The sequence below is a fragment of the Heteronotia binoei genome, chromosome 16 (genome assembly GCF_032191835.1).
Source record: "Heteronotia binoei isolate CCM8104 ecotype False Entrance Well chromosome 16, APGP_CSIRO_Hbin_v1, whole genome shotgun sequence".
Classification (NCBI taxonomy): Eukaryota; Metazoa; Chordata; class Lepidosauria; order Squamata; family Gekkonidae; genus Heteronotia; species Heteronotia binoei.
The window spans coordinates 45,967,068-45,992,028 of record NC_083238.1 but is presented as its reverse complement, the minus strand read 5'-3'; the positions used below and the strand labels follow the sequence as shown (position 1 = coordinate 45,992,028).

At 44.2% G+C, this 24,961-nt stretch overlaps 1 protein-coding gene across 1 annotated transcript in view; it reads left to right on the top strand.

Annotated features, from left to right (window-relative positions):
• Positions 1 to 24,961, top strand: part of PARD3B (par-3 family cell polarity regulator beta) — a 769,788-nt gene that overhangs the window by 296,902 nt on the left and 447,925 nt on the right. Inside the window, exon 11 of the mRNA XM_060256951.1 lies at positions 10,774 to 10,959. Within this exon, the coding sequence (XP_060112934.1) occupies positions 10,774 to 10,959 (186 nt within the window). The remainder of the gene's footprint in view (positions 1 to 10,773; positions 10,960 to 24,961) is intronic.

The window sequence follows — 24,961 nt, the reverse complement described above, 5'->3', positions numbered from 1 at the left end:
GCACACACTGGAGGGGCCAAGGTGGGGTACGCTGGTCAAGGACATTTGACAGTTAGTGAGAGGTCTTTCTCACTATGTGAAATAAATGCTATTTCCTTCCTGAGTTCAGCAAGATCGTGTGTGTGTGTGTGTGTGAGAGAGAGAGAAGTTTCTTTTCTGCCCATAGAACAATAGGGATAACTGAGACAGCCTTTGTGCCAAGGGAGATGTGCATTAGATTATCATAAATCCACAGATAGAAAGTGCCCTGGTCAATGAGTGTTGGCATTCTTAGATTAAATAACAGGGTTTAATTGAAAAGGCGTCTCGGGAGAGGGAAAGGATTGAGACGAGACTGAGCATACATTAACATCAGCTGGACAGAAAAGAATTTATAGGATGGGACAAGGCTTTTTGTATTATTTAAGAGTTCTTAATGTAGGCTGGCTTGAAAGCACATTCTACCTGCTTGAGCTTGCATGGAAAGTGTTCATTAAGAATGTCTGGATATGTCTTTTTTGCATTTATTTGCAGATTTTGGATTTCATCCTTGACATGCTTTGTTGTTTCACACATGCTGGTTTTCCTCCATTTTCTTTAATTGCTATTTATACGTAACTTATGCAGGAAAAAAGTTTATAATTGAAAATATGTAATGGGATATTACAATATTGGGAAGCAGGAAGTGGTGCAATAGTCAAGTGTACTGCAGAAGTAAAAAAAGCAAACTCTATGGTGGGAACTATTAGGAAAAGCACTGAAGGGGGGAGAAAGGCTAATACCATAGTGCCCCTGTATAGCTGTATGATGCAATACTGTGTGAAGTTCTGGTCACTGTATCCAAAAAAGACATTGTAGAGCTGGAAAAAGTACAGGAGACCACAACTAAAATGGTTAAGGGGTTGAAGCACATTTTCTTTGAGGAAAGGCTGAAGATTCTGGGAGTGTTCAATATAGAAAAGAGACAACTGGGTGGGGTGGTGATCAGTGTTCCCTCTAAGCTGTTAGTGTGAACTAGCTCACAGGTTTTTAGCCTCCAGCTCACACATTTTTGCCTTAGCTCAAGAAGGATGGCCCTGGAGCAAACTAATTTATGCAGTAGCTCACAACTTTAATGCCAGTAGCTCATGAAGTAGAATTTTTGCTTACAAGACTCCACAGCTTAGAGGTGATAGATGTTTATAAAGTTATGTGCAGGAGGAGAGTGGACAGAGAGAATTTTTCTCCCTCTCCCAAGAAACTATAACTTGAGGGCATTCAATAAAATTGATGAGCAATAAATTGAGAATAGACAAAAGGAAGCAGTTCTTTACACAAGTGATTGAAGTGTGGAATTTGCTGCCAGTGGTTATAGTGGTAGCCACAGGCATAGATGCTTTAAAAAGGGATTAGACAGATTCCTGGAGGAGAGGATTAACAGTACCTTCTAGCCCTAGTCAGGGCTTTTTTTGTAGAAAAAGCCCAGCAGGCGCTCATTTGCATATTAGGCCACACCCCCTGACACCAAGGCAGCTGGAACTGCAAAAAAGCCCTACTACTAATCACGTCAGAATTCTGTGAAACAAAAACAAAACTGATCTCTTTGAAAATACAAAATATAACTGTTAACACCCATAAGTATGCATAGATTCTTGTAAAGCACAGTTTTAAATTAAAAATGTGATAGCCACATATTAGTAGAGGTGAAGTGTAATTTTGAAAAATGTGTTAGACACAGAAGTGGAACTGTGTATAGTTACTTAGTAGTGAGAACATTTGGAACAGCTCCTGTGACCCTTGTGAGAAATAAAAAGATGTGAATTGTACATAATCCAATGCTTTTGTCTCTTCCTAATAAAAATTTGGTGTCCCTGTCTTGGTTGTTTCAGTCATAGAAAACAGGACTTTATTAGGTATGACTTCCCCCCTCCTACTGCTGCAGTTTTGATGCACATATATCTTCCTTGTTAACCAGGGCTTTTTGTAAACCTCCTCTTCCAATGATAATGACATCAGTGCATGATGTTACAAAAAAAAATCCACTGTGGCTTGGGTGGCGTTTTGAGTTACCATAGCAGTCCAGAATGGCATGTAAACACTTGTGGCAGGCGTAAGAAGAGGGAAGCCAGAGCTGGGAGGGTGGCAGAAGAGGAAAGAAGAGTGATGGAGGAAACCAAGAGTTGGCCACATAGGAGAGACGAGAAGACAGGAGCCAGAGTTGGCAACATAGGGGAGATGAGAAGAGGGGAGCCAGTGCCGAGAGGGTGGCAGAAGGGAAAGCAAAGATCTGTGAATGAAGCCAGTGCTTGCAGCTTGGGGGGAAATGAATATATATATTTTTCCTTCTCACTAAAACTCTTGAACACAAGAATCCGCCTTACACTGAATCAGACCTGGTCCATCAAGGTCAGTATTGTCTACTCAGACTGGAAGCAGTTCTCCAGTGTCTCAGGCTGAGGTTTTTTGCATCTCCTCCTAATTGATCCTTTAAACAACAACTGGGCAGAAAGGAGATTGAAGGTGCCCAGTGAATTTTATGGCACAGTGGAAATTTGTATCTGGGGGTCTCAAATAGAGATGGGCATGAACTTAAATTTGTCATGAAAATTAACTGATTCATGGGTTATGAACTGAGGGTTATGCAATCACACCTGCAATGAACCTCCATTTTTTTATGGAGGTTGGTATGGTTTCTGAAAGTGGTTTGTGTGGCAGACATGCTGGCACCGATTAATATTCAAACAAAAAAGGAGGATGGGCTTCTGCAGCCCTGGAAACACCAACAGTAGCCCACCAGACACCAAACAAAAGTGGTCCTTGGGGGATCTGAGTTGTGGAGTAAAGCATGAAAGAGCCTGGGTCTGGGGTGGAAGGACATAAGGCAGAGGAGGGACCCCAGGAGGCCTGGAAGTCAAGGATCACTGGGGTTGGAAGGAAAAGTGGGAACAATCTCCCTTTGGTAAAAGGGTACAGTCAGTTGGAGACTCGCTGTGAATTAGGCATTTCTAGCTTTCGGGGGGCTGTTCTTATCACCAGGGCTTTTTTGTGGCAGGAACTCCTTTGCATATTAGGCCACACACTCCTATGTAGCCAGTCTTCCTGGAGCTTACAGTGGGTGCTGTACTAAGAGCCCTGTTGTAAACTCCTGGAGGATTGCCTACGTCGGGGGCATGTGGCCTAATAAGCAAAGGAGTTCCTGCTACAAAAAAAGCTGTGCGTATCACAAAATGAATCCATTTGGTAAATGGGAAGGTTCATAGTTTGTGAGGCCTCATGAACCATGAAATGAGATGAACCTTCATTTTCCCGGTTCGTGCTCATCCCAAATCCTAATTAAGCTTTTTAGCCACCACACCAAGTTGGTTCTAGTAGTTTTGCTTTAATTAGCATTATAGAATATTTCCCTAAAGTTCTTGTTTTTGGATTCTTGCCTACTGGAAATTGTTTACTGATTATTACTTTTTCATTGCTGTACTCACAACACTGTCCTCCAGAGGTTCCAAAATTATAATGTTTTTGAATTTTTTTTATGATCTTCTCTTATATGAATAAGTAAAATTAAGAGTTCCATAGGGCTTTCTTAAATTCTTTCAGCCTTTTGATAAATGGATATATTGATTGCTGCCAGAAGGAGCAAAAATATTCATATCTGAGCTTTGTTTTATTAACTGAAGTCAAATCAGGTTTTGTTTTAAACTTAACCAATATTGATTCACGTGAGCATTCATACCCAATTACTAAGTTTAATTCATTATCTTATATTCTAATAGCAAAGTCAGCCAGATCTTTGGATACTTAAATCTGGTTGTCATAGAGCTCCAGTCCAGTCCTGGGCAAATTAATTTGGTAGGTAGTCAGCCAGTCTAGGCTCTGGATTTAGATTGAGGTAAATTGAAGGCAAATAACCACAAATATAATATATATTTTATTAGGGTGCAAGGATAGTTCGAAAGTAACTAGAACGGTGAGGATAAAACAATAAAACTAGAAATTTAAATGCTAACTAAAACAATAATGCATAGGTTCTAAATATCAGATGTTACCAGTCTCAGAGAAAGTTCCAGTAATGCAAAGTAGTGCTCGCTCTCTCTCCCAAGTCAGCATAGCCTGGAGCAGTTCAGCTCTTCCCAAGCAACATTCAAAATGTCCACTATGAGTGAAAGAATGACTTCATGTCAGGATCTTAGACAGTAAGGGACTCTCATGGTCTCGGGCCTAAAAGACCAGTAGGGACCCTAGGTGCTGATGTATAGCCAGTTTGCTAGGTAAATGGTTAAGCAAATGACCTAACTAGTGGTCTGACCAGAGGGAGAAGAAATGAAACTATCTGCAGCTTGGTTCTGCTCTTTCCCACAGGTGCAAATCATAGACCTTAGTTGAATGGAATGTTGCTAATTGGAAGCTGGTACCAGACAGGGATCATTTTGTAGAAAAATAGGTGGTGGAGCTCATCCAGGGATTGTTATGCAGCTCCACCTACTATTCAGTGAACATAGTAGGTGGGTGGGGAGGAAGAGGGGGAACCCTCAGAAAGGTTCAGGAGCTGTGCTCCTGTGAGCTCCTGCTGAATTCAAGGCCTGGTACCAAACAACTCCTCCCTGCAGCTAGGTTTCTGCGGTTTCACCAGATCAGCTTGCTCCAGCTTTAGCAAGGCTGTTTCTGGACTGCCCACACATAGGCTGCATTTGAAGCCTGAACCAAACATGAAGCCTGATCCTAATGAATCAGGATCTGTGAGCAGGCAAGACATCTTTCTACAAACCTGAAAAGAGACTCAGGCCCAAAAACTCAGTGGGTTTTAAAAGCCCAAAAATGATAAAAAGAATGACTGTAGCTTTAAGCAACAGATTCCCTCAGTGGCTGTTGCTAGGCAGCCAAGGTATTCTAGGCTGAATTTCAGTAAATAAAAGGCAGATGGAGGGGCAGGGCCCTTTCCAGGCTTATTTTGGCCTTGGAGGGTCCAGGCCTGGCTAGGGTTGCCAGCTTCAGGTTGGGAAATTCCTAGAGATTATGTGGTGGAGAGCAGAGGTGGGAAAGGGAGAGGCCTCAGTTCCATAGAATCCACCCTCAGAAGCAGTCACTTTCTCCAGGGGAAGAAAACTCTTTCTGGAGTCCAGTTGTAATTCTGGGATATCTCTAGCTCTCACCAGGAAACTAGCAACCCTAGCCCTGGAATCACCTAGAATTACAGCTGCTCCAGTTGATAATCAGTTTCCCCTTGAGAAAACATCTGCTTAAGAGGGTGGACTTTGTGTCATTATACCCTGCTGAGGTTGCTTCCCTCCCCAAACCTTGCCCTCCTAAGGCTCCATCCTCACTGTAAGGGGGAACTGGTCTCTTGTGTTGGGAGATATGCTGTGATTCCTGGAGATCTCCAGTCCCTACCTGGAAGTTAAACAACCAAGTGAGAAAACATGGGTAAGGTAGAAAGAGAAAGCAAACAGCTACTGTATCAACACAATCTCAGCCACAAAGCAAGCAAAATTGCACACTATGTTATGCAAATTATTCAGAATTATTCACAAAATACAGGGAAACAAATCACAATTTCTTAGAACAGACCAGAGAATCCAAGTCTCCATATAAGTAAGTCTTTCATGGTTGTACCAAAACAGTCTCCTTTAAGATGGATGTTTTCTCAATTCCAGACATGAGACCACAGCAGATGAGTTGTACAACTAGGAGAGGCTGATGAAGGTTTCATCCCTCACCTTCCCTCCTATACTTTATTTCCGCATAACAAGTGGGATTGCAGTAATTTATCACAGTGCTCCTGCTTTTACCCCCATTGCCTGATGCAAACACATCCTAAGAAAGGAGATGTTTTATGCATTCTTGGAGTCTTGCCTGAGATTTTAATAATGGGTTTCTAGGTTGTTTGTCTGAAGCAAATCAAGCTTGATTTTATAATATTGCAGGTTTGCCAGTCCTTATGGTAACCTGGAAATGAGAGATATATGTTCACTAAAGGATAGGGAATCGGGTTTAGACAGGTTGTGTTCTCCTGAATACCAAGGACTGGTATTGAAGAGGGTATGATCAAAATGAACTGTTCCTAAATTCATTGGTGCAGAGACTTTGGGGGGGGTAAATGTCAGTTAAGTCTTTGTATGATATGTTTATCTGATTCCCAGAGTGATTTAGTGAGGTAAATAGCTGTGAAATGTTATGGATTCCAAACTGTGTGTCGAAGGAGAGCTGTAGGAAACCTAATACTTGAAAATGATTTAGTGTATTTATATCTATCGTCTCGCTTCAGCACATTTTAACAACTCTATTTTGGTTCAGATAGCATGCCCACGCACTCTGATGATAACCAAGCAGATGGGTGCAGAGAGCTAATGCTTGCGGTAACTTCTTTTAATAAACTAATACATCTTAGGAAATAGGTGAAACCACTTGAGCACCTGAATTTGTTTTCCATGCTGTTCTCAGCAGCGTGTTTATTTCAGTAATTAAATTACTTAGTTGTGTCTTTATTTAAGGGTATAGTTAGCCTTAGAACAATTCGTTTTCAAGATGTTCTAAAATACTTCTTTTTTTAAAGACAAACTCTCTCCTGTTCTGAAGCCGCCTTGGAAGGGAAGCAGGCTCTACTGTAATGAGCTGGTTACGATCAGAGGGTTTTACATGTCTGGTAATAAGGATTTATTTTTTAAAAATACCTGTAATAAAATCATTAGTTACAAATGGAAACAGAGAACATTTCTGGTGAAAGATATGAACAGGTGCGTGGAATATTTGTTGTTGTACAAGCACATTATATAAATAGAGATAATTGCTGTCTCCAATTAATTTTGTTGCTCCATTGGAAGTGAGAAGTAAAGTTAGCAATTTGGTACAATGAAACTGCTTGGCAAAAAAAAAAGTGAGCTCACAGGTGCACGTTTTGCAGGAAGACGTAGGTGTGGTGGTTGGGCAGATTGGTATGGCTAAAACCAGCTGTCTCCCAAGAAGCCAATATTGATTGATCTATAGATGTGAGTGGTAGAGAATGGAGAGATTAACAAGGGGGAACTAAGACTATGGTAAGGAAAAGAATCCCTTATTGAATTATGGCTGTTGCTCTAGTTTATTTCAGAATGCCTCTGGTCACAGTTGTTGATAACATGGGGCAGTAAAGTATATAGAGCAGGGGTGTTGAACTCATTAGTTATGAGGGCTGGATCTAACATAAATGAGACCTTGTTGGGCCAGGCCATGTCGGGTTGGGCCAGGCCTTGTTGGGCCAGGCCACGTATGTACCTATTTAAGATTAGGTAGCAGATATATAAGCTTTATACGGGACACAGACAAACACATTTTTTTTTAAAGAAAACAACTTAAAACATGCTTAAAACGTTAGCACTGGTTAGTCTTAAAGATGCTTTCTTTGTGTTTCTCCCATGAGATCCAGGGAACTGGCCAAAGGAAGTTCTGGCTCTTTCCTTCCTTCCCCCAGGGGAGAAAGAGGAGGAGGAGCCTCAACCAATAGGAGGAAGAGAAGCTTGGCTCAGTAGCTCTGCTGTGCAGTTGAGAGAGCCTGACAAAGCAGGCTATTCCTCCCCCCTTCCTCCCGAAGGGAGGAGCCTCAGCCAATGGAGAAAATAGAAGCTTGGCTCAGTAGCTCTGTGCGATTGAGCAAGTCTTGCAAAGCAAACTGCGATGCAGAAGGAAGCAAGAGAGAGGGAGAAGGAAGCAGACAAGAGCCAGTTGCTTGGGGGCCTGATTTGGCCCCCAGGCCACGTGTTTGTCACCCTTGAGAGGGTGATCAGATTCCTGTTGAAAACTGGAAATGGTCTGAATGGAATCTGTAAATGTTTAAATCAGTGTGGGGTTGAACATCCATCCTTTTCGATACATGGATTAATAGAGGATTTCCTTGTTCTAAAAGACAACTTTTGTTTGGGTGGTTTATCTTCCTTTCTAAAAAAAAAAGGGGGGGTGTTTCCCATTAAGGTTCCAAAGAAGTTTCTAGGTGTTGTACAACTCATCTGTTGTAGTCTCATGTCTGGAATTCAGAGACACTCAGTGATGTTTGGTGCTGTGTTTCTTAAACATTGATTTGCTATGCCGTAGGGCAAACTGCATTAGGAACTTTGGAAAGCTGTTTATGGCACAACATGGAATGATGGCTTTTATGTGTCTCTTCTTCAATGGAGAGAAAAAAATGTCACAGTCTATCCAAATTTCTAGGCCATGCCTGAAGAAACCTTCTGTGCTACTGATCTTTTTCATATTTGATATTGTATCTAAACAGCACACACCAAGCATATATATATATATATATATATGCATGATGAATTTTGTAATTACTTAGGAGGAAAGATTAGTTTTGGTATGTTAATTGTCAGTGGAAGTAGTCTGAAGAAAAAAGAGACTGGTGAGCTGGAGGAGGGAAAACTAGGCTCCTGTACTACTCCTTAGGCTCCTGCTGTCTCTGGACAGAACAGTGGGAACAACAAAAAAAGAGAGGGAAACCAGTGGTACTTTGAGGTACAAACCCGGACATGACGTCAAGGCATTGCGTGATGCTCTAGGCATTTCAGAAGCTCTATAGTAAAAACCATAGAGGTATTGGAATTTCTTAAGAGTGTCATGTGACATTGTGATGCCGCAGCTGGGTACTTAACTGGAAGTGCAGTCATGGCACCAGCAATGCTAGTTTGCAGAGCCTACCCCTCCACATAATATGTCTCGGGGAAACCTTATCGGCAGCTAAAAAGCAGGTGGGACTGTAAGCTTTACGGTAGGAATGGAAGCTAAAAGTTATGGATGGTTAAAGATGAGATCAGAGTGATTCTCCTAGTTCAGCGTAGCCAGTGAGCTGAATAGCAGAACATCTGAGTAAAATATAGGTTAATGAGGGACATGTGCACACTGTACTTTACACCTGAGATAAAATTACCACCCTGATATTTAGCTATAGATTCTAATTTTATCACATATTTGTATATTACATGTCCCAAGTTGTATTACTATGCTCGCTGTAGCGATAGTGATTTACACCTGACAGTGTGATTCCAAAGCACTATCTAAGCCTAAAAACTGGACACTTTGGTATTCTGCATAATAGGCAATGGGACATAAGCATTTTACCTTTATTAGAATTTTGTTATTAATCTGCAGCTGGGGGGGTCTTTTAGGCATCAGTGACTGCAAAGTACTGTTTATTCTCTTACAAGAGTATGAGTTTTGCAATTATGTTTTTAAGGACTTAAGCTTGCACATGTGCCTCTTTTAATTAAAAAAAACCACTAGAAAGTTAACAAAGAGAAGCTTGTAGGTATAATAAGAGAGGAGAGGTAGGCCGCCAGCATCAGACAATAATTATTAATGTCAACATCAGGCCATTTTTTTTATTTTCCAATTAAATGAAATGCATTAACTTTGTCATGTGATTAAATATATTAAATATTTGCTCTTGATACATATTGAAATTGAGGCTTATAATTCAGCAGACCCTTTATCTCTCCTCCACCTCCCCCAACATCTGTGGCAAAATTTGGTGGCTTTGAGATTATAAGTATATTGTTTGTTTTGTTTTTTCATGGGGTGAAAAACAATGATGCTCAAACTGCAGCATGGCATAGGTAGATGAAGTGTTGAGGAAAAAAACTTTGCTCCTCCTTAACGAGAAGATTGGCTTTCATTTATTTTTAAAATAAAATAAAAATACACATCCCTATAAATTATTATGTAGAAATTCTGGTGTATTTGAAATTAAGTGTCCATATCAGCACTATCTAAGGTTAAGCCAACATGTACATTCGTATTTGAGATGGGTGAGTGAATGCTTTCACTCATTCAGAAATTGCTTTTGTCCTTGCTTTGAATAGGCTTTGTCACAATGTTGTGTGATCAAATATGATTTGGTATAGGGCATTGTGAAATCAAATCAACATGCAATTGCATGATCTAGTTGGCTGAGGTCATATAAGTAAGAGGAAACCAAATGAGTAACAAGGAAGGAAAGCACCAAAGAACTAGCAGAAAGGAAGCCCTATTGGCTGTAAGTAATTGAGAAAATTAATGCAGGGTCCTTTAGTCTGAGCTTGCAAGATGTTCTGTCCTGAAAACGGTTCATGTGAAAATTCATCACAGGCCTTTTTTTTATACTTGATTTCGGTGTGTGTATATAACTGCAGAAGAAATCTTAATGTATTTCCTGAACACATTTTGTCCTTCATTCCTTTTTAAAAAGTCTTGCTATCTCATCAACCATTGCAAGTTCTCCTAAATGCAGTCCAGTTTGTTAAATAGTGTGTTTGGGAGAAGGAGAAATCTTCAGATAGGCTTGTGATATAAGGGGGCAATGGGAAAAATAAGCAGCCATATTCAGTGTCTGTAAAGAGAAACTCGTGCTTAGTACAAGTTTCAGAAACTCGTGTATTGTTACGGATGCCATGGTTGTATGCAACATGGTGAAAGTTCACCTTTTAAATATATATATAATAAAATGAAATTGAGAAGAGAATTGACGAACTTGTAGATGGTGACTGGTTTTGTTGCTTCTCTTTGCTTTTTATGACATAATCCTTGTCTGCCAATGGATCTGGCTACCCTTTGTCAATTAATATTAGTACTGGGGGCTAACTTGCTCCCCCCCTTGCCCATTTAGTATTTTTACTTGTGAACAATTCAGATTTTGAAATAGTCTCTGGTCTGTGTTTCATGACTGAATTCCAGTTGTCATGTATTCCAAACACAGGATGTCTACTCAGTCTTTACAGCACATGGTCCTTAGGTCTTAAACTTATTATTCTTATGAGGTTAGGCTACTTCACTGCTATTTATACAAATGTTCTGTTTCATCTTTATCTGTATGCTCAGCAGAAAGGAGAGCCCTACTGCAATGTTCTTTCACTTGAGACGACCGAGCAGTTGACTTTTGAGATCCCCCTGAATGACTCCGGTTCAGCTGGACTTGGTGTGAGCTTAAAGGGCAATAAATCTCGAGAGACTGGGGCTGATCTTGGGATCTTCATCAAATCAATCATCCATGGAGGTGCTGCTTACAAGGTATTCAGAAACCTGATTTTTTATTCATAATGTTCCAACTTTTCACTATAAACATGCAAAACTGCTATGCATGTAATCACGAACAAACTGAGTTCCATGTAATACTACCCATGATAGATTCATCCCCATAGCATTCTATTCCTAGCAGTAGTTTTGAGTGTCTTGGTATGATTTCTTAAACTTTGACTTCAGTTCAGTGACATTTTCTAGCTGAGTTTTTCGTCCACTATCTCAGCTTACTACCTCTAAATACTGTAATTGGTTTCCCCCTTTTCATTTTATTAATTAAAGACAATTTGCTGTATTTTTTATAAAGGTTTTGTCTAATTTTTTTGTTTTTGCTGAAAATACCATTTAAATATTCAATATTTAAATGCATTTACCATATTTTTTCCTCCTATTGCAGGAATTTGTATTATCCCTAATTTTCCCAAATCACCCCAATTTTTTTCTTCTACCCTTTAAATTTTTTCTTTAAAGAAGTGTTTTGCCCTCTTTGAAGATAATTTTTGAGGAATCGTAAAATCTTATATAAACTAGAAATATTAACATTGGGCAGGCTGTGACAAAAATAACACTTCTATAGGTAAAAAGCGTGCTTGTTAACCAACATGTTCACTAACCAAGAATGCAGGAAAATAAATAGTGTAGTCAATACTAGACATGAGTGTGAACTGAACTGCAAAATTTGAACCTTGGTTATTTGTTTGGGTGGGTTTTGCAATTCATTTTTCCAGATAGGCTGGCGGTTATTCAATCAATTACTAGCCAACACTGGGGGTGGACTTCTGGGAGCCCTAGAAACACCCACAGCAGTTGTCAATACCTTGATTGGCAGCTCTGGGAGCCAGTCATGGAGTTCCTGTTCTGCAGCACAAACAGAGAAGAGTTAGTTGTCATGAGAGCTGAAGCTGAGCTTTCCTGAAGGCACCTGTTTTGGAGGAAGGGGGGCTATAATTTGGGCATTCCAAATCCAATCCTCGCCAAACTTGGCAGGCAGGTGGAGGAGAGCCTGCTTGAAGACTTCCAGTGAATTTTACACCTCCCGAACCAATGAACCGTGAACCGGTTCAGAAATCAAACGAATCACAGAACAAACCACCATTTTGCCCAGTTCATTCTCATCCATTGTCAATACTATTGTGTTGCGGACTTATCATCAAAAACTTAAAAATGGCAAAGAGACAAAAACACCTGTGGTGATGACAGTTTCTCAAAATGAACTAGAGTTCTGTTGGCATATTTACTAAACATTCCAAGGTTTCCACCACTTCGCAGAGGGTGAAACTTGGAGTGCCATTTGCCAGGATGGTGCCATAGCCTGGTCAATCATAAATAAGCAAACAACAAGGAAGAAGAGGCCCACCTTCAGTGCTCCCCTGCCCCACTGTCTCTTTTGCACCCACTTAGCACCCCCTAGGTAATCCCACTACTGCCCACTTTGGGAACCAGTGCTGTAACCTCTTTTTCACCTTGGTCTTTCCTTCCAGTGTTTTTTCCCTCCTTCCTCAAATCTTTTCATGCTTGCATTTACAGTGTTAGATTTGTAAACATAGGGATTTTATTTATACCTGATTCAGGTTACTTTCTTGCACACATTGTAGGAAAATAAGCTGCGTTTTGTTAGGCAACATTTTTTGGCAATATAAGGAAATAACGATGTATGGTGTGTGTGTGCTTGTTGCATATATGAAAAACTGAAGCTCTTCAGTCTTACTGACAAACTTCTGTTTATGTACCAGATAATTTCAAGGAGCTGTTGAGATAATACTTTTCTCCTCACGCTTTAATTTACTTTATTTATCGCTTCCCTTTTTCTGTGAGACTCAAGGCAGATGACAGAATATGAAATGATGCATTCAGAGACTGTAACACAGGTAATGAACAATGCAATAGGTGTAGAATTAGAGTTAGAAAACAATGCACGCAACAAATCGTCTAAGACATAGTATATTATAAACCGTGCAAAAAGTAAAAGTACAAAGGTAGAGACAATGCTGTAAGAGTGCAAGATCATTCCTACAATGCAAGATTGAAAACCTGTTCCATTGCTTAAAGGTGTCCCTCCGGAACAGTCCATCCATTCTACTACAGTTCTCATCCCTTTATACACAACGAGATTATTTCACTGGTTATATATCCTTCTTGGGTAAGTCTTGAACACAGCGCCTGAATTGGGAGAGCTCAGAGTATCCGACCATGGGGATCACCCTTGACTCACAGACAAATAAATGCATTTCCCACTCTGGTTGAAAGAGGACATAGAATATATTCACTTATTTATTTATTTAAATCACTTATTAGCTGTCTTTCTACTAACAAAACTCAAGGGGGGTTACAGGAAGAACTGTGAAGGCTTTTCTTCCTATATATCTTCTCCCTTCTACATGGCCATGATGGAACAAAGCAGTATGCAAACAACACGTAGTACAGTGTGCTAGTGAGAAAGCAACCATAATAGCCAAAAATCTAAAGTCTTCCTCCAAGAATAACACTTCTCAGAGCAAAACAGTTAGAAGGGGGCGGGGGTGATGGTGTTTTGTGTAACAATTAGATCTTCTTCGTGGTCTCTGTGCATTCACACATATGGGGTATTCCGCAGGATAGGCCCTGACCTCGGAGAATTCAAAGCAATCTTGATCGTAGATCTGGCGCGCCTCCCACTCGTCCTGGGGAGGAGGCAGCTACTGCGCATGCCTGGACGAGGGGGAGGTGCTTAGCCACTCAGTTTCTTCCTTACCGCCGACCGGATCGCACCTCCCTCGTTGATCTCCAACTTCTTCACTGCAATCTTCACAATCCAGCCTCCTCTTCACTTCATCCTCGTCTTCTACACTTCTCCTGGTATCGTATAAAAAAAAAAAAACCCTCTCTTTACTACTTTTCCGGACTTTCTCCCTCCCCCCCCCCCCGGGCGGATGGAAGGAAGGGACAAAATAACTTTCAAACGTTGCACCCGCTGCTCCTCTAAAATCCCTTCGTCCGACGGCCACTCTCTCTGTCTATTTTGTCTCGGGGAGGCCCATCGTATAGACTCCTGCTTGCACTGCAGCCAATTTGGCAAACAGGCCCGTAAAAACCGCGCCGCGAGGCTCAGGAGCCATCTTATGGAAACCTCCCTCCGACCGACCATGCCGCATGGCGGACAACAACAACTTGCGCCATCTTCCCCACTTCTCGCGGGAGAGACGCAGCCGGCAGCTTCCGTGGCTCAAGGTCCCTGCAAGCCTAAGTCCGGCAAACACACCAAGAAGTCGGATGACTCAAAAAAGCGCCACCGATCAGATTCCGCCCACGCGGACCCGACGGGCACGGCCAGCTCAAAGAAGCCTAAGACCGGACACTCGAGTTCGAACCCGGCCACGGGCTCGACCACAACCAAACCGAAGGCATCGAACCCGACCACAAGCGGCTCCGGCTCGATCCCGAAAACTCCGGCATCGAAGTCGACCACAACACCGCCGATTACACCACTAGAAATCGTGCGCATCTCATCCAGGTCCCCGTCGATCCCGAACTCTCCACCGGACCGGATACTGGAGACCCACTCTCCTATCTCCACTAAGAGCCGCCCTCTCGACCCTCGTCAATTTGTGGATCTTTCGCAACCGCTGGATGCCCACTCGCTGACCAGAGAACCCTCGACTCCGAGAGTTCTCCCAACCAGACCAAGGTCCCGCAGTCGCCGACGGTCCCACAGCCGACGCAGGGGGAGATACTACTACTACTCCCCATCGAGGTCCAGGTCTCCGTCCCCACGGGACCGAAGAAGGTACCGACGATCGCCATCCTCCGGCGCCTACTACGCGGACCCGAGAGACCGCCACTATCGCAGCTACCACGAATCTCCTCGATACCGAGATCGCAGCGACAGACCTGACCACAGTCGATACCGTGACATCTCTCCGCGCAGACACCACCCTGATCTAGAGAGACCTCTCCGGTCCCGTGACGACCCCGTGCGCCCCACCACCGAACCGGAACTTCCTTCACCATTCGAACCCGGACAAGTTGCTCCCAACAAACAACCAGCACTTCAAACCCAACCGGAATCTCACCAAGGAACCGATGTCGACTCCGAGGCGGAACTCTCCGACTCCGACCACTCTTCGGGTTCTGACCTACAATCTCCAGACTCCGATATAGCCAAACCAGCAGACCTATCACCGTCAGAGGGTCCCAAGTCCTACCTCGACCTCGTTTCGAATATGGCAAACTCTCTGAACCTCAAACTTAACACAGACGCACCCAGAGTCTCGGACGTTGTATTCGACCTAGTGCATGCGGACCTTCCATCGAGTTCCTCTCTTCCCATGCTCCCTGTCCTCCTCGAAACGCTTAAAGAAGCATGGGACAAGCCAGCATCGGTACCACCAACATCCAAGAGGGTTGAAGCACTGTACAAAATACACGCACCAGACTCCAAGTTCCTATTTACCCACCCGGCTCCGAACTCGATCATCGTCCACTCCTCCTCGAAGTCGAAGCAAACGAGACACCCAGTGCCCCCAGAACGAGAGGGCAAGAAGCTCCACACTATCGGGAGGAAGATATACTCCCTCACCACGGCCACGACTAAAATACACAATTACATGGCGTGCTTCTCAGCATACGCCTACAACCTGACTACCTCCCTCAACGCATTGATCCCCTCGCTGCCTGAGACATCCCAGAAGACAGCGACCACTGCCCTACAGGAATTGGCCAGAGTGAGCAAGCAGCAGATCAATACAGCTCGTCACGCTGCACAGTGCTCCTCCAAAATCCTGGCCTCAGCCATAGCCCTACGCAGGCACGCGTGGCTTAGATCCTCATCCCTCCAACCTGACATCAAATACAAGGTTGAGGACCTACCCTTCGATGGTCTTGGGTTATTCAACACAACAACAGACGACATCCTCACATCAGTAGACGATGGGAGAAAAAGGGCAAAACGACTGGGAGTCTCGCAACACCAAGGTCAATTCAATCGACAGAGGAGTTGGAGACCCAGCCACTACAAAGGAACCAGGTCTCCAAGACAACAGGAACCATGGAGACGTAAACCACAGTCCAAACCCTCCTTCCAACAAAGGTCACGCCCTCAAACGACCAAGAAAACCGCAGCTACCTCCAAGCCGTCTCTTTGACCATCCTGCCCCGAGTCGTCCAGTTTCCCCCCATCAGCCAAACCATCACACACACACTCGACTGCACCCATTCTACCCTGCCTGGAGGGCCATAACATCGGACTCCTGGGTCTTCGCCGTCATACAAAGGGGCTACCTAATAGAGTTTACATCCTCTCCGAAACACCACAGATTCCTCACCACACCTCCGTCCACACCCCTGCAGACGGAAATCGCATCCCTGCTAGACAAGGGCGCGATAGAACCAGTTCCACCTCAATACCATCGCACCGGGTTTTACTCCCGCTACTTCCTGGTGCCGAAAAAGGACGGAGGACTCCGCCCCATCCTCGACCTTCGCAAACTCAACCTGCACATAGCCTACAAGAAATTCCGTATGATCACGCTCCAGGCAATCCTTCCGCTCATCCCAGAACAATCATGGATGGCGTCCATAGACCTTCAGGATGCCTATTTCCACATTACAATCAATCACCACCACAGAAGGTTCCTCAGGTTCGCCATCGGGGAGCAGCACTTCCAGTTCTGTTCTCTCCCATTCGGCCTCTCCACAGCCCCAAGGGTCTTCACCAAGTGTATGGCAGTGGTAGCCGCCACACTACGACAGCAACACATATCAATTTACCCGTACATAGACGACTGGCTGATCGTCGCCCATTCAAAAGAACAACTGCAACTGGACGTCTCCACTACCCTCTCTCTCCTGGCCACCCTAGGCCTCCAAGTCAACCTATCAAAGTCCAAACTGGTTCCCACCCAAAGAATCCAGTTCATAGGAGCAGACATCTCCACGGTCTCTCAAACAGCTTCCCTACCTCAGGACAGAGTACGCAGCATACAGTCTCTGGCCAACGCCATCATCGCCCAGCGCTCCCAAACAGCTCTCACATTTCAGAGAATGCTAGGCCTTATGGCAGCAACCACCGCAGTCCTACCTTTCGCAAAGCTGCACATGCGACCCCTGCAAATGTGGTTCGTCAGGACCTTCCGTCCTCACACACAGCACCAGTCCACTCTACTCACCCTTCCACTACACATCGTGACATCCCTCAAATGGTGGACAAGGGAACATCACCTCCACAGGGGCATGCCGTTCAAACAGCTACCCCCTTCGGTGATTGTCACCACAGATGCCTCCAAGTGGGGATGGGGAGCCCACTTGGGAACCCTCACGGTGCAGGGCCAGTGGTCAGACTACGAACGCTCTCTCCACATAAACTGCCTAGAGCTCCTCGCAGTACACAAGGCTCTACGCTCCTTCCTCCCATCGCTGAGGCACCAACACGTTCAGGTCACCTCCGACAACATCGCCACGGTCTTCTACATCAACAGGCAGGGAGGCACCGCCTCCATCAGACTCTGCAAGAGGGCTCTGGCGTTGTGGCACTGGAGCATAAGCCAGGGAATCTTCCTCACGGCTGTTCACCTACCAGGAGCCGAGAACACCCAGGCAGACGCCCTGAGTCGCCACTCGACCAACAACCACGAGTGGTCCATCAACAGCCGCTACATCCGACAGATCTTCAACTTCTTCGGAACTTCGCAAATAGATGTATTTGCCTCACCATCAAATGCCCAATGCACCCACTTCTACATGAGAGGCCCTCCATCCCAACGCTCCAAGGGGGACGCTTTTCTCCAAACTTGGAACGGGGCACTCCACTACCTCTTCCCCCCCATTCCACTCATCACCAGAGTTCTGCAGAAGATTCAGCTGGACCGCACGGATTGCATCCTAATAACTCCGTGGTGGCCGCGCCAACCATGGTTTACAACCTTGCTGCTTCTGTCGAACAACACATTCCTTCAACTTCCTCAAACACAGGACCTCCTCTCCCAGCAGGACGGCAGGGTCCTTCATCACAACCCAGCATCATTCAGACTGACAGCCTGGAGGATCAGTTCCTAGAGTTTCCCCCTGATGTCCGCCAGGTCCTAATAAACTCCAGAAAACCATCCACTAGAAAATCCTATCTCCTTAAGTGGAAACGCTTCTCTCACTATGCCTCCCAACACAACTTCGACCCTGGCTGCGCCACCATACCCCAGGTGCTAATTTACACCCTAACACTCTCCAGGGCGGGACTCTCATATTCTTCACTAAAGGTGCACCTGGCAGCCATCTCTGCCTTCCACCCCCGTATTGGGGGCACGACAGTTTTCTCTCACCACGCTACAAGAGCCTTCCTAAAGGGCATCATCCGCCTACACCCACCAATCAAACAAATCCTCCCTACCTGGAGCCTCTCTCTCGTCCTCAGCCAGCTCATGAAGCCATCCTTTGAGCCCATGGCTTCTATTCCACTACACCTGCTATCATGGAAAACAGCGCTGCTCACAGCTCTCACCACAGGTAAGAGGGCCAGCGACATCTGTGCACTCAGGGCGGACCCACCATACACGATCTTTCATAACAGCACGGTGGTACTCCGACCCGACCCGACCTTCCTGCCAAAGGTCGTATCTCCCTTCCACCTGGGAAGAAAATCAACCATACCAGCCTTCTTCCAGCACCCCGTGGATGCAGGGCAGAGGGCGCTCCACAACTTGGACGCACGTAGGGCCCTAGCTTTCTACATAGACAGGACCCAACAGTTCCGTAAGGACCCCAGACTCTTTGTCACCTACACCGCCCACAATAAGGGCAGCAAAATATCTACTCAGAGACTTTCCAAGTGGCTCGTTGCCGCCATCGAACTCTGCTACCAACTGGCAAAACAGCCAGTCCCCCAACACATACGAGCTCACTCGACCAGAGCCATCGCTACCTCATTGGCCTTCATGAAAGGCATCCCTATAGAGGACATCTGCGCTGCCGCCGTCTGGTCCTCTACATCTACCTTCGCCTCGCACTACGCTCTTGACGTCCGTGCCCGGCGTGATGCCTCCTTCGGACAAGCAGTGCTGCGCTCCATCTTCGATTAGCCACTGTGAGTACTATACTCATTACGTTCTTTTTTTGTTCTAACCACACATATTCTTACAGATCCAGCACCCACCTCCGAAAGAATAGCTCGCTAATCACCCATATGTGTGAATGCACAGAGACCACAAAGAAGATGGACAGGTTTCTTACCTGTAACTGGTGATCTTCGAGTGGTCATCTGTGCAATCACACAGACCCACCCAGCCTTCCCCGCTGCTGGACGCTCATCTAGCTCATTTGTTTCCACCTGTCCGGCGGCGGGAAGAAACTGAGTGGCTAAGCACCTCCCCCTCGTCCAGGCATGCGCAGTAGCTGCCTCCTCCCCAGGACGAGTGGGAGGCGCGCCAGATCTACGATCAAGATTGCTTTGAATTCTCCGAGGTCAGGGCCTATCCTGCGGAATACCCCATATGTGTGATTGCACAGATGACCACTCGAAGATCACCAGTTACAGGTAAGAAACCTGTCCTTTCTGCAGTAAATGTGAAAACATCAGCTGGTACCAAGAACTAAAGGATGTGTATTAGTGTGATTATATGGATATGTGCTCCTGTGTATGCTTTTCAACATCTGCGTTCAAGAGGCTTGGTGTTGTCTTTTTAAAAATATCATGTGTGCTCTGTTTTTTCCCCTTGCTACTATTGATCTTTTTCATTTGTCTGTTAAGTAAATTCTACTTGTTTCCAGAGCTAGAGGTGTTATTGGCTTAAGCATATACATTGGATTTAAGAGAATTGAAGTTTGCTGTGAAAACTATAATATATATAAAATCATTATTGTTATAAGGATAGTTTCTGTACGGATGCCTTGTGACAACTGAGAGGAAGAAGAACGGATGAGAATCTGGTCGAATAAATGAGTTTCAGAAGTGCCTTGGGATAGCATCTAGGAAGGAGGTTAATACTAAAACAAATTCAATTTCCCCTCACTGTAATATTGAACTGGAAGCACTGTCCTTCGTTATGAAGGAAAATTGACTACTCTGTGAAATGACTGTATAGATCCTTAACAGTGGAAAGGCATGACTTACCCTGCTCTGAGAATCTCAGCATCGTATACTGAAAGAAAAGTGATACTCAAAATGTTGTTGACAGGCTATCTTCAAAACCACAAGGCTGCGGATCGTACCCACCTACCCACCGTGTGTGTGTATGTAAAACAGTTTCAGAGGTTAGCCAAGTTGACTGCAGCAGAAGAGCTAGAGCAGGGGTGGCCAAACTGCGACTCAGGAGTCACACGTGGCTCTTGCATACATATTGTGTGGCTCTCAAAGCCTCTCTTTAAATCATTTCTCCAAGCCAAGCTAGTGGCTTGGAGAATGCATTTAAAGTTGAAGTTGCTTTCTTTCCACCTCTCTCTCCCCCCATCTATTTTCTTTCCTTCCCACCTGATGTTCATGTCTTGTGGCTCTCAGACATCTGACATATTCTATGTGGGTCTTACATTAAGCAAGTTTGGCCACCCCTGAGCTAGAGTCAAGTCCACTAGTGTCTTAGAGACTGACAAAATTTTTGGAGTATGAGTTTTCAGGAGTGAGGGCTCCCTAAAAGGAGCTTGGACTCTCGAAGACTCATACCCCAACAAACTTGTTGGTTTCTAAAGTGCTAATGGAGGGGAATTTAGCTATAAATTTAGCTTAGCACAGTTGCCCTAAAAATCAATCTGAGTTGGTGTAGGGGAAGGGGCAGTGTGAACAAAATCCTGACGAGGCAGAAGTGGCATTTAAAGATATTGGTATGTGTGAATGCATGTGGGAGATATTGGTACGTGTGAGTGCATGTCGGTCAAGATCAAGATGGGTAGCTGTATTAGTCCGTCTGTAGCAGTGGAAAAGAGCAAGAGTCCAGGAGCACTTTAAAGACTAACAAAATTTGTGGCAGGGTATGAGCTTTCATGAGTTTCTACTCACTTCTTCGGATACATTAGTCCATCTTATATCTTGGGGAGTGGAGTGATTTCAGATGTGGAATGACATTTGCAGGCAGATGGCAATAGCAGGCGAGTGACAGTAGCTGGCGTGATTGGATTAGGTGTGATACACAGAGGGATAATAGAGAAATCAGTAGATTTACTTCTTTCCTCAGATCATGTAAGATAGAGGTGTTCTGCCAGGCATTTGGTTGAGGCAGCAACAGTACACTGAGTAGTCTGACACTCTCATATCCCCCATTCTCCAGAAGCCTTCCCTAGGAGGCACTGAAGAAATTATGTTTCCCATCTATATTTTTACTATTTTATTTTTAATTTAAGATATTGTATTTTTACTACATCGTTAGCTGCCCTGAGCCCAGCTTGCAAGGAAGAGTGGCCTATAAGCCAAATATAATAAATAAATAAAATAGGTCTCTCGGCTTGACTTCGCGAACGAAGATTTAAGAAGGGTGCAGTAGTCCATGTCTGCTGCAGGCTCACTGGTGGCTGACAAGACCAATGCGGGACAGGCAGATCCGGCCACAGTGGCTGCAGGGAAAAGTCTGATTTGGGGTTGGTGCTGTAGCAGTGCAATTCTTCCTTAATCTCCTTTTGTCCTCAAGACCAGCTATGCGTGCGTTCTCAAAAGAAGAGACAGCCTGGTGGATGGTATGCCTCCATGCTTTGCGATCTGAGGCTAGGTCAGACCACTGGTGATGGTTGATGCAACAGGTGCCAAGGGATTTCTTCAAGGAGTCCTTGTACCTCTTCTTTGGTGCCCCTCTATTTCGATGGCCGGTGGAAAGTTCGCCATACAGAGCAATCTTGGGAAGGCGGTGGTTTTCCATCCTAGAAATATGCCCTGCCCAGAGCAGCTGCGTCTTCAACAGCAGTGCCTTGATGCTTGTAACCTCCGCCCTCTTGAGGACTTCAGTGTTGGTCACAAAGTCACTCCAGTGGATGTTGAGGATGGTGCGAAGGCAGCGCTGATGAAAGCGCTCAAGGAGTCGCAGGTGATGACGGTATAAAACCCACGTTTCGGAGCCGTAGATGAGGGTTGTCATCATAACTGCTTTGTAAACATTGAAAATTGTGGGGGAAGTCTTTTGAGGATAAGCACCAGATGCCGTGCTGAAAACTTGGTGCCTCTACCCCAAAAAACAGCCTCCTCCAGCTCCAGATACTCATGGATTTCCATTATACCCTGTGGTGACCAGTTTCCATAGGGTATAATGGAGTGCCCAGCAGACATTCAACCGTCCCCCCCCCCAGCTTTCTGATAACCCTGAACTGGAGGGGAGGGCTGCCAAACCAGGGCATGGGCAACCCTTGATAACCCTGGTGTAGTGGATTGGATTTGTATTTATTTGCAAGCCTACAGTGCTGTGTGATGGTTTCTATACAAATGCTACCAAATTCTGCACAAAACTGGATTTTGGTAGCAGATTATTATTTCTGACTATAAGGAATCCACTATGGAAATGGAGTTTATGGGTAGAGGAGAGTATATAACATTTTTTGGTGGTAGTGGGAAATGACTTTGGGATCTTTCCCCTACAGTGTCAGGCCATACTAAACCTGTCCAAGAGATGCAACTATTATTTCCACGGGTTTTCCTGGCCTCTTTCTGTGTATATGCACATTTGTGTCTGTGTATGCATAGAGGTCCAGATCCATCAGAATGGTCATACTTTAAATAATATTAGAGTCAAAAGACTATAAGTTGAAAAAGTCTTGAAAAATCCAAACTCTAACTTGCAAGCCCATAAGGCCCATTAAAAGAAAAGGCCTAAATGAGCAAATAGTTAAGTAGGAACTGCCTGTTTATTTTTCACATAAATGCTCTAATGCAGAAGTCCCCAAACTTTATGAGCCTGCAGGCACTTTTGGAATTCTGACATGGTGTAGCAGATGCAACAAAATGGCTGCTACAGGAGGTGGAGCCAGCCACAAAATGATTGCTGCTGCTTAATTTCAGTTGTATTGTAAGGTTCTTTGAGCTGTTGTGGCAGCTGCTACCAAAGCAACATTTTAAAAAATCTGCACAGCCAATCAGGTTTCCCACAGTCACGCAGGTGCCAAAACCCTACCTAGCTCCACCCACTTCTTAAAACACATTTGGCCAGTATCAGAAAAGGACACTGAATTGGGGGCACCTGCTCTAATGGTATGCCCATGCTAGGATCTTGGGGGTGGGGGGAATCAGTCACAGCAACCTATGGGTGCATCAGTCTGAGACACAATGTTCTTTATAATAGGATAAGACTTTGCACACTCCATTGAAATAGTTCTTTCCTAACTTTGCACAATTTTTTTTAAAGTTCCTTATGAGGCGCAGTTCCTGTAGATAAATGTTAACAAAAGATCTGAGACTTCTAGGCCAAAAAAAAAAAAAAGTACTGCAGGAGCTTTTCAAAAATCTTTATGAGCCCTCAACAATAAAATCTTCATTCTTTCTTCTGACCAGTGAAATGAATAACTCCCTTCATTTTTAGTGAGGATTTCATTAGAACACAAAAAACCCTATGAGTATGATATCTACTATACAGTCCTTTCATCAGCGCCCCCCCCCCCCATCTATTACAAAGCACCTCTCATTGGTGAATTCCTGGTAGCTCTGTTTTCCTGCTTTCTTTGACATGGGCCTCAGAAATTTTCTTACTGTTTGAACCATTATTAAATTCCTTCTGTCATTCCTTTCATATAGCACAGTAATAATTAAAAAGGAATGGTAGTATCTTTTTTTTTAGAGGCTAAAACTCCATTTAAAGATTACGTCATATATTTTAATCCTGCATGCTGCCAGGGTTAGGTAGGTGGGAGAGAAATCCTTATAGCATCCTTTGATGTATACTATGGGCGCTCTCGCACACGCTAAATATCACACTTTCAATCCACTTTCAAGGCACTTTACAACTGGATTTTACTACCGGAAATGTCAAAATCCAGTTGCAAACAGTTACTGAAGTGGATTGAAACTGCATTATTCAGCATGGTTGAAAGTGCCCAATTTTTGTACACTTCCATTACTGCAGAATCAATAATAGCCTGTTTTCAGTGATGACGCTGATATGTAAAATATTCAGCAAGTTTTATGAGAATCTTCTGTCCTCAGATATTGTATATTTATTATTTATTTATTTAAAACATTTTTATGATGCCTTTCCCCTTGATCAGATTCCCCAAGGCAGTGAATACAAAAAACCCATTTGAACAGTTAACAACAAGAATCAGTTTGGTGTAGCAGTTAAGAGTGGCAGACTGATCTGGAGAACCAGGTTTGATTCCCCACCCATCCTCTTGAAGCCTGCTGGGTGACCTTGGGCCAGTCACTATTCACTCAGAGTTTTCTAAGCCCCGCCTACCTCACAGGGTGTCTGTTGTGGAGAGAAGGGAAGGAGATTGTAAGATGCTCTGAGACTTCAAGTGAAGGAATCTAAGATAACTGAGTTTGATTTCCCACTCCTTCACATGCGCCTGCTGAGTGACCTTCACAGTTATCTCAGAGCTGTTTTCTCAAGAGCAGTTCTCAAAAGAGCTCTCTCAGCCCCACAATAAAGGGAGACAGGCATATCTCCCTGGGTAGGGAGTTCAAGGATTTTGGTGCTGTGCCTGAGAAAGCCCTTTCTTGGGTTGCTGCCTGTCTAGTTCCACATGGCAGGACAATCATAACAAGGCCTCCAAAGATGATCAGAGCCATACAAATAGGTTCATATGGGAGAAGGTATGTTGGTCCCAGCCATTAGAGGACTTTAAAGATTTGTGCTGGTGAAAATGCAAGTGATTGCAAATGCCTCCTGTAAATGACTGTAAATGTTCTAATCATGTGCAACTTTGAGGCTCATGGTGGTCCATGCAATTACCCTTCTTACCGATACTATCACTGCAAAGAACTCTACATCAGCCTTCTATGTCTCAACATTTCAGCATCCCTCCCCCACCTTTTCCCCTTGGAATATTCTGTACTTTATTCAGCTTGGACTTGTATTTATAATGAAGCAGTGTTTAGTTAGACTTGGCAGCACTGTAATAAGAA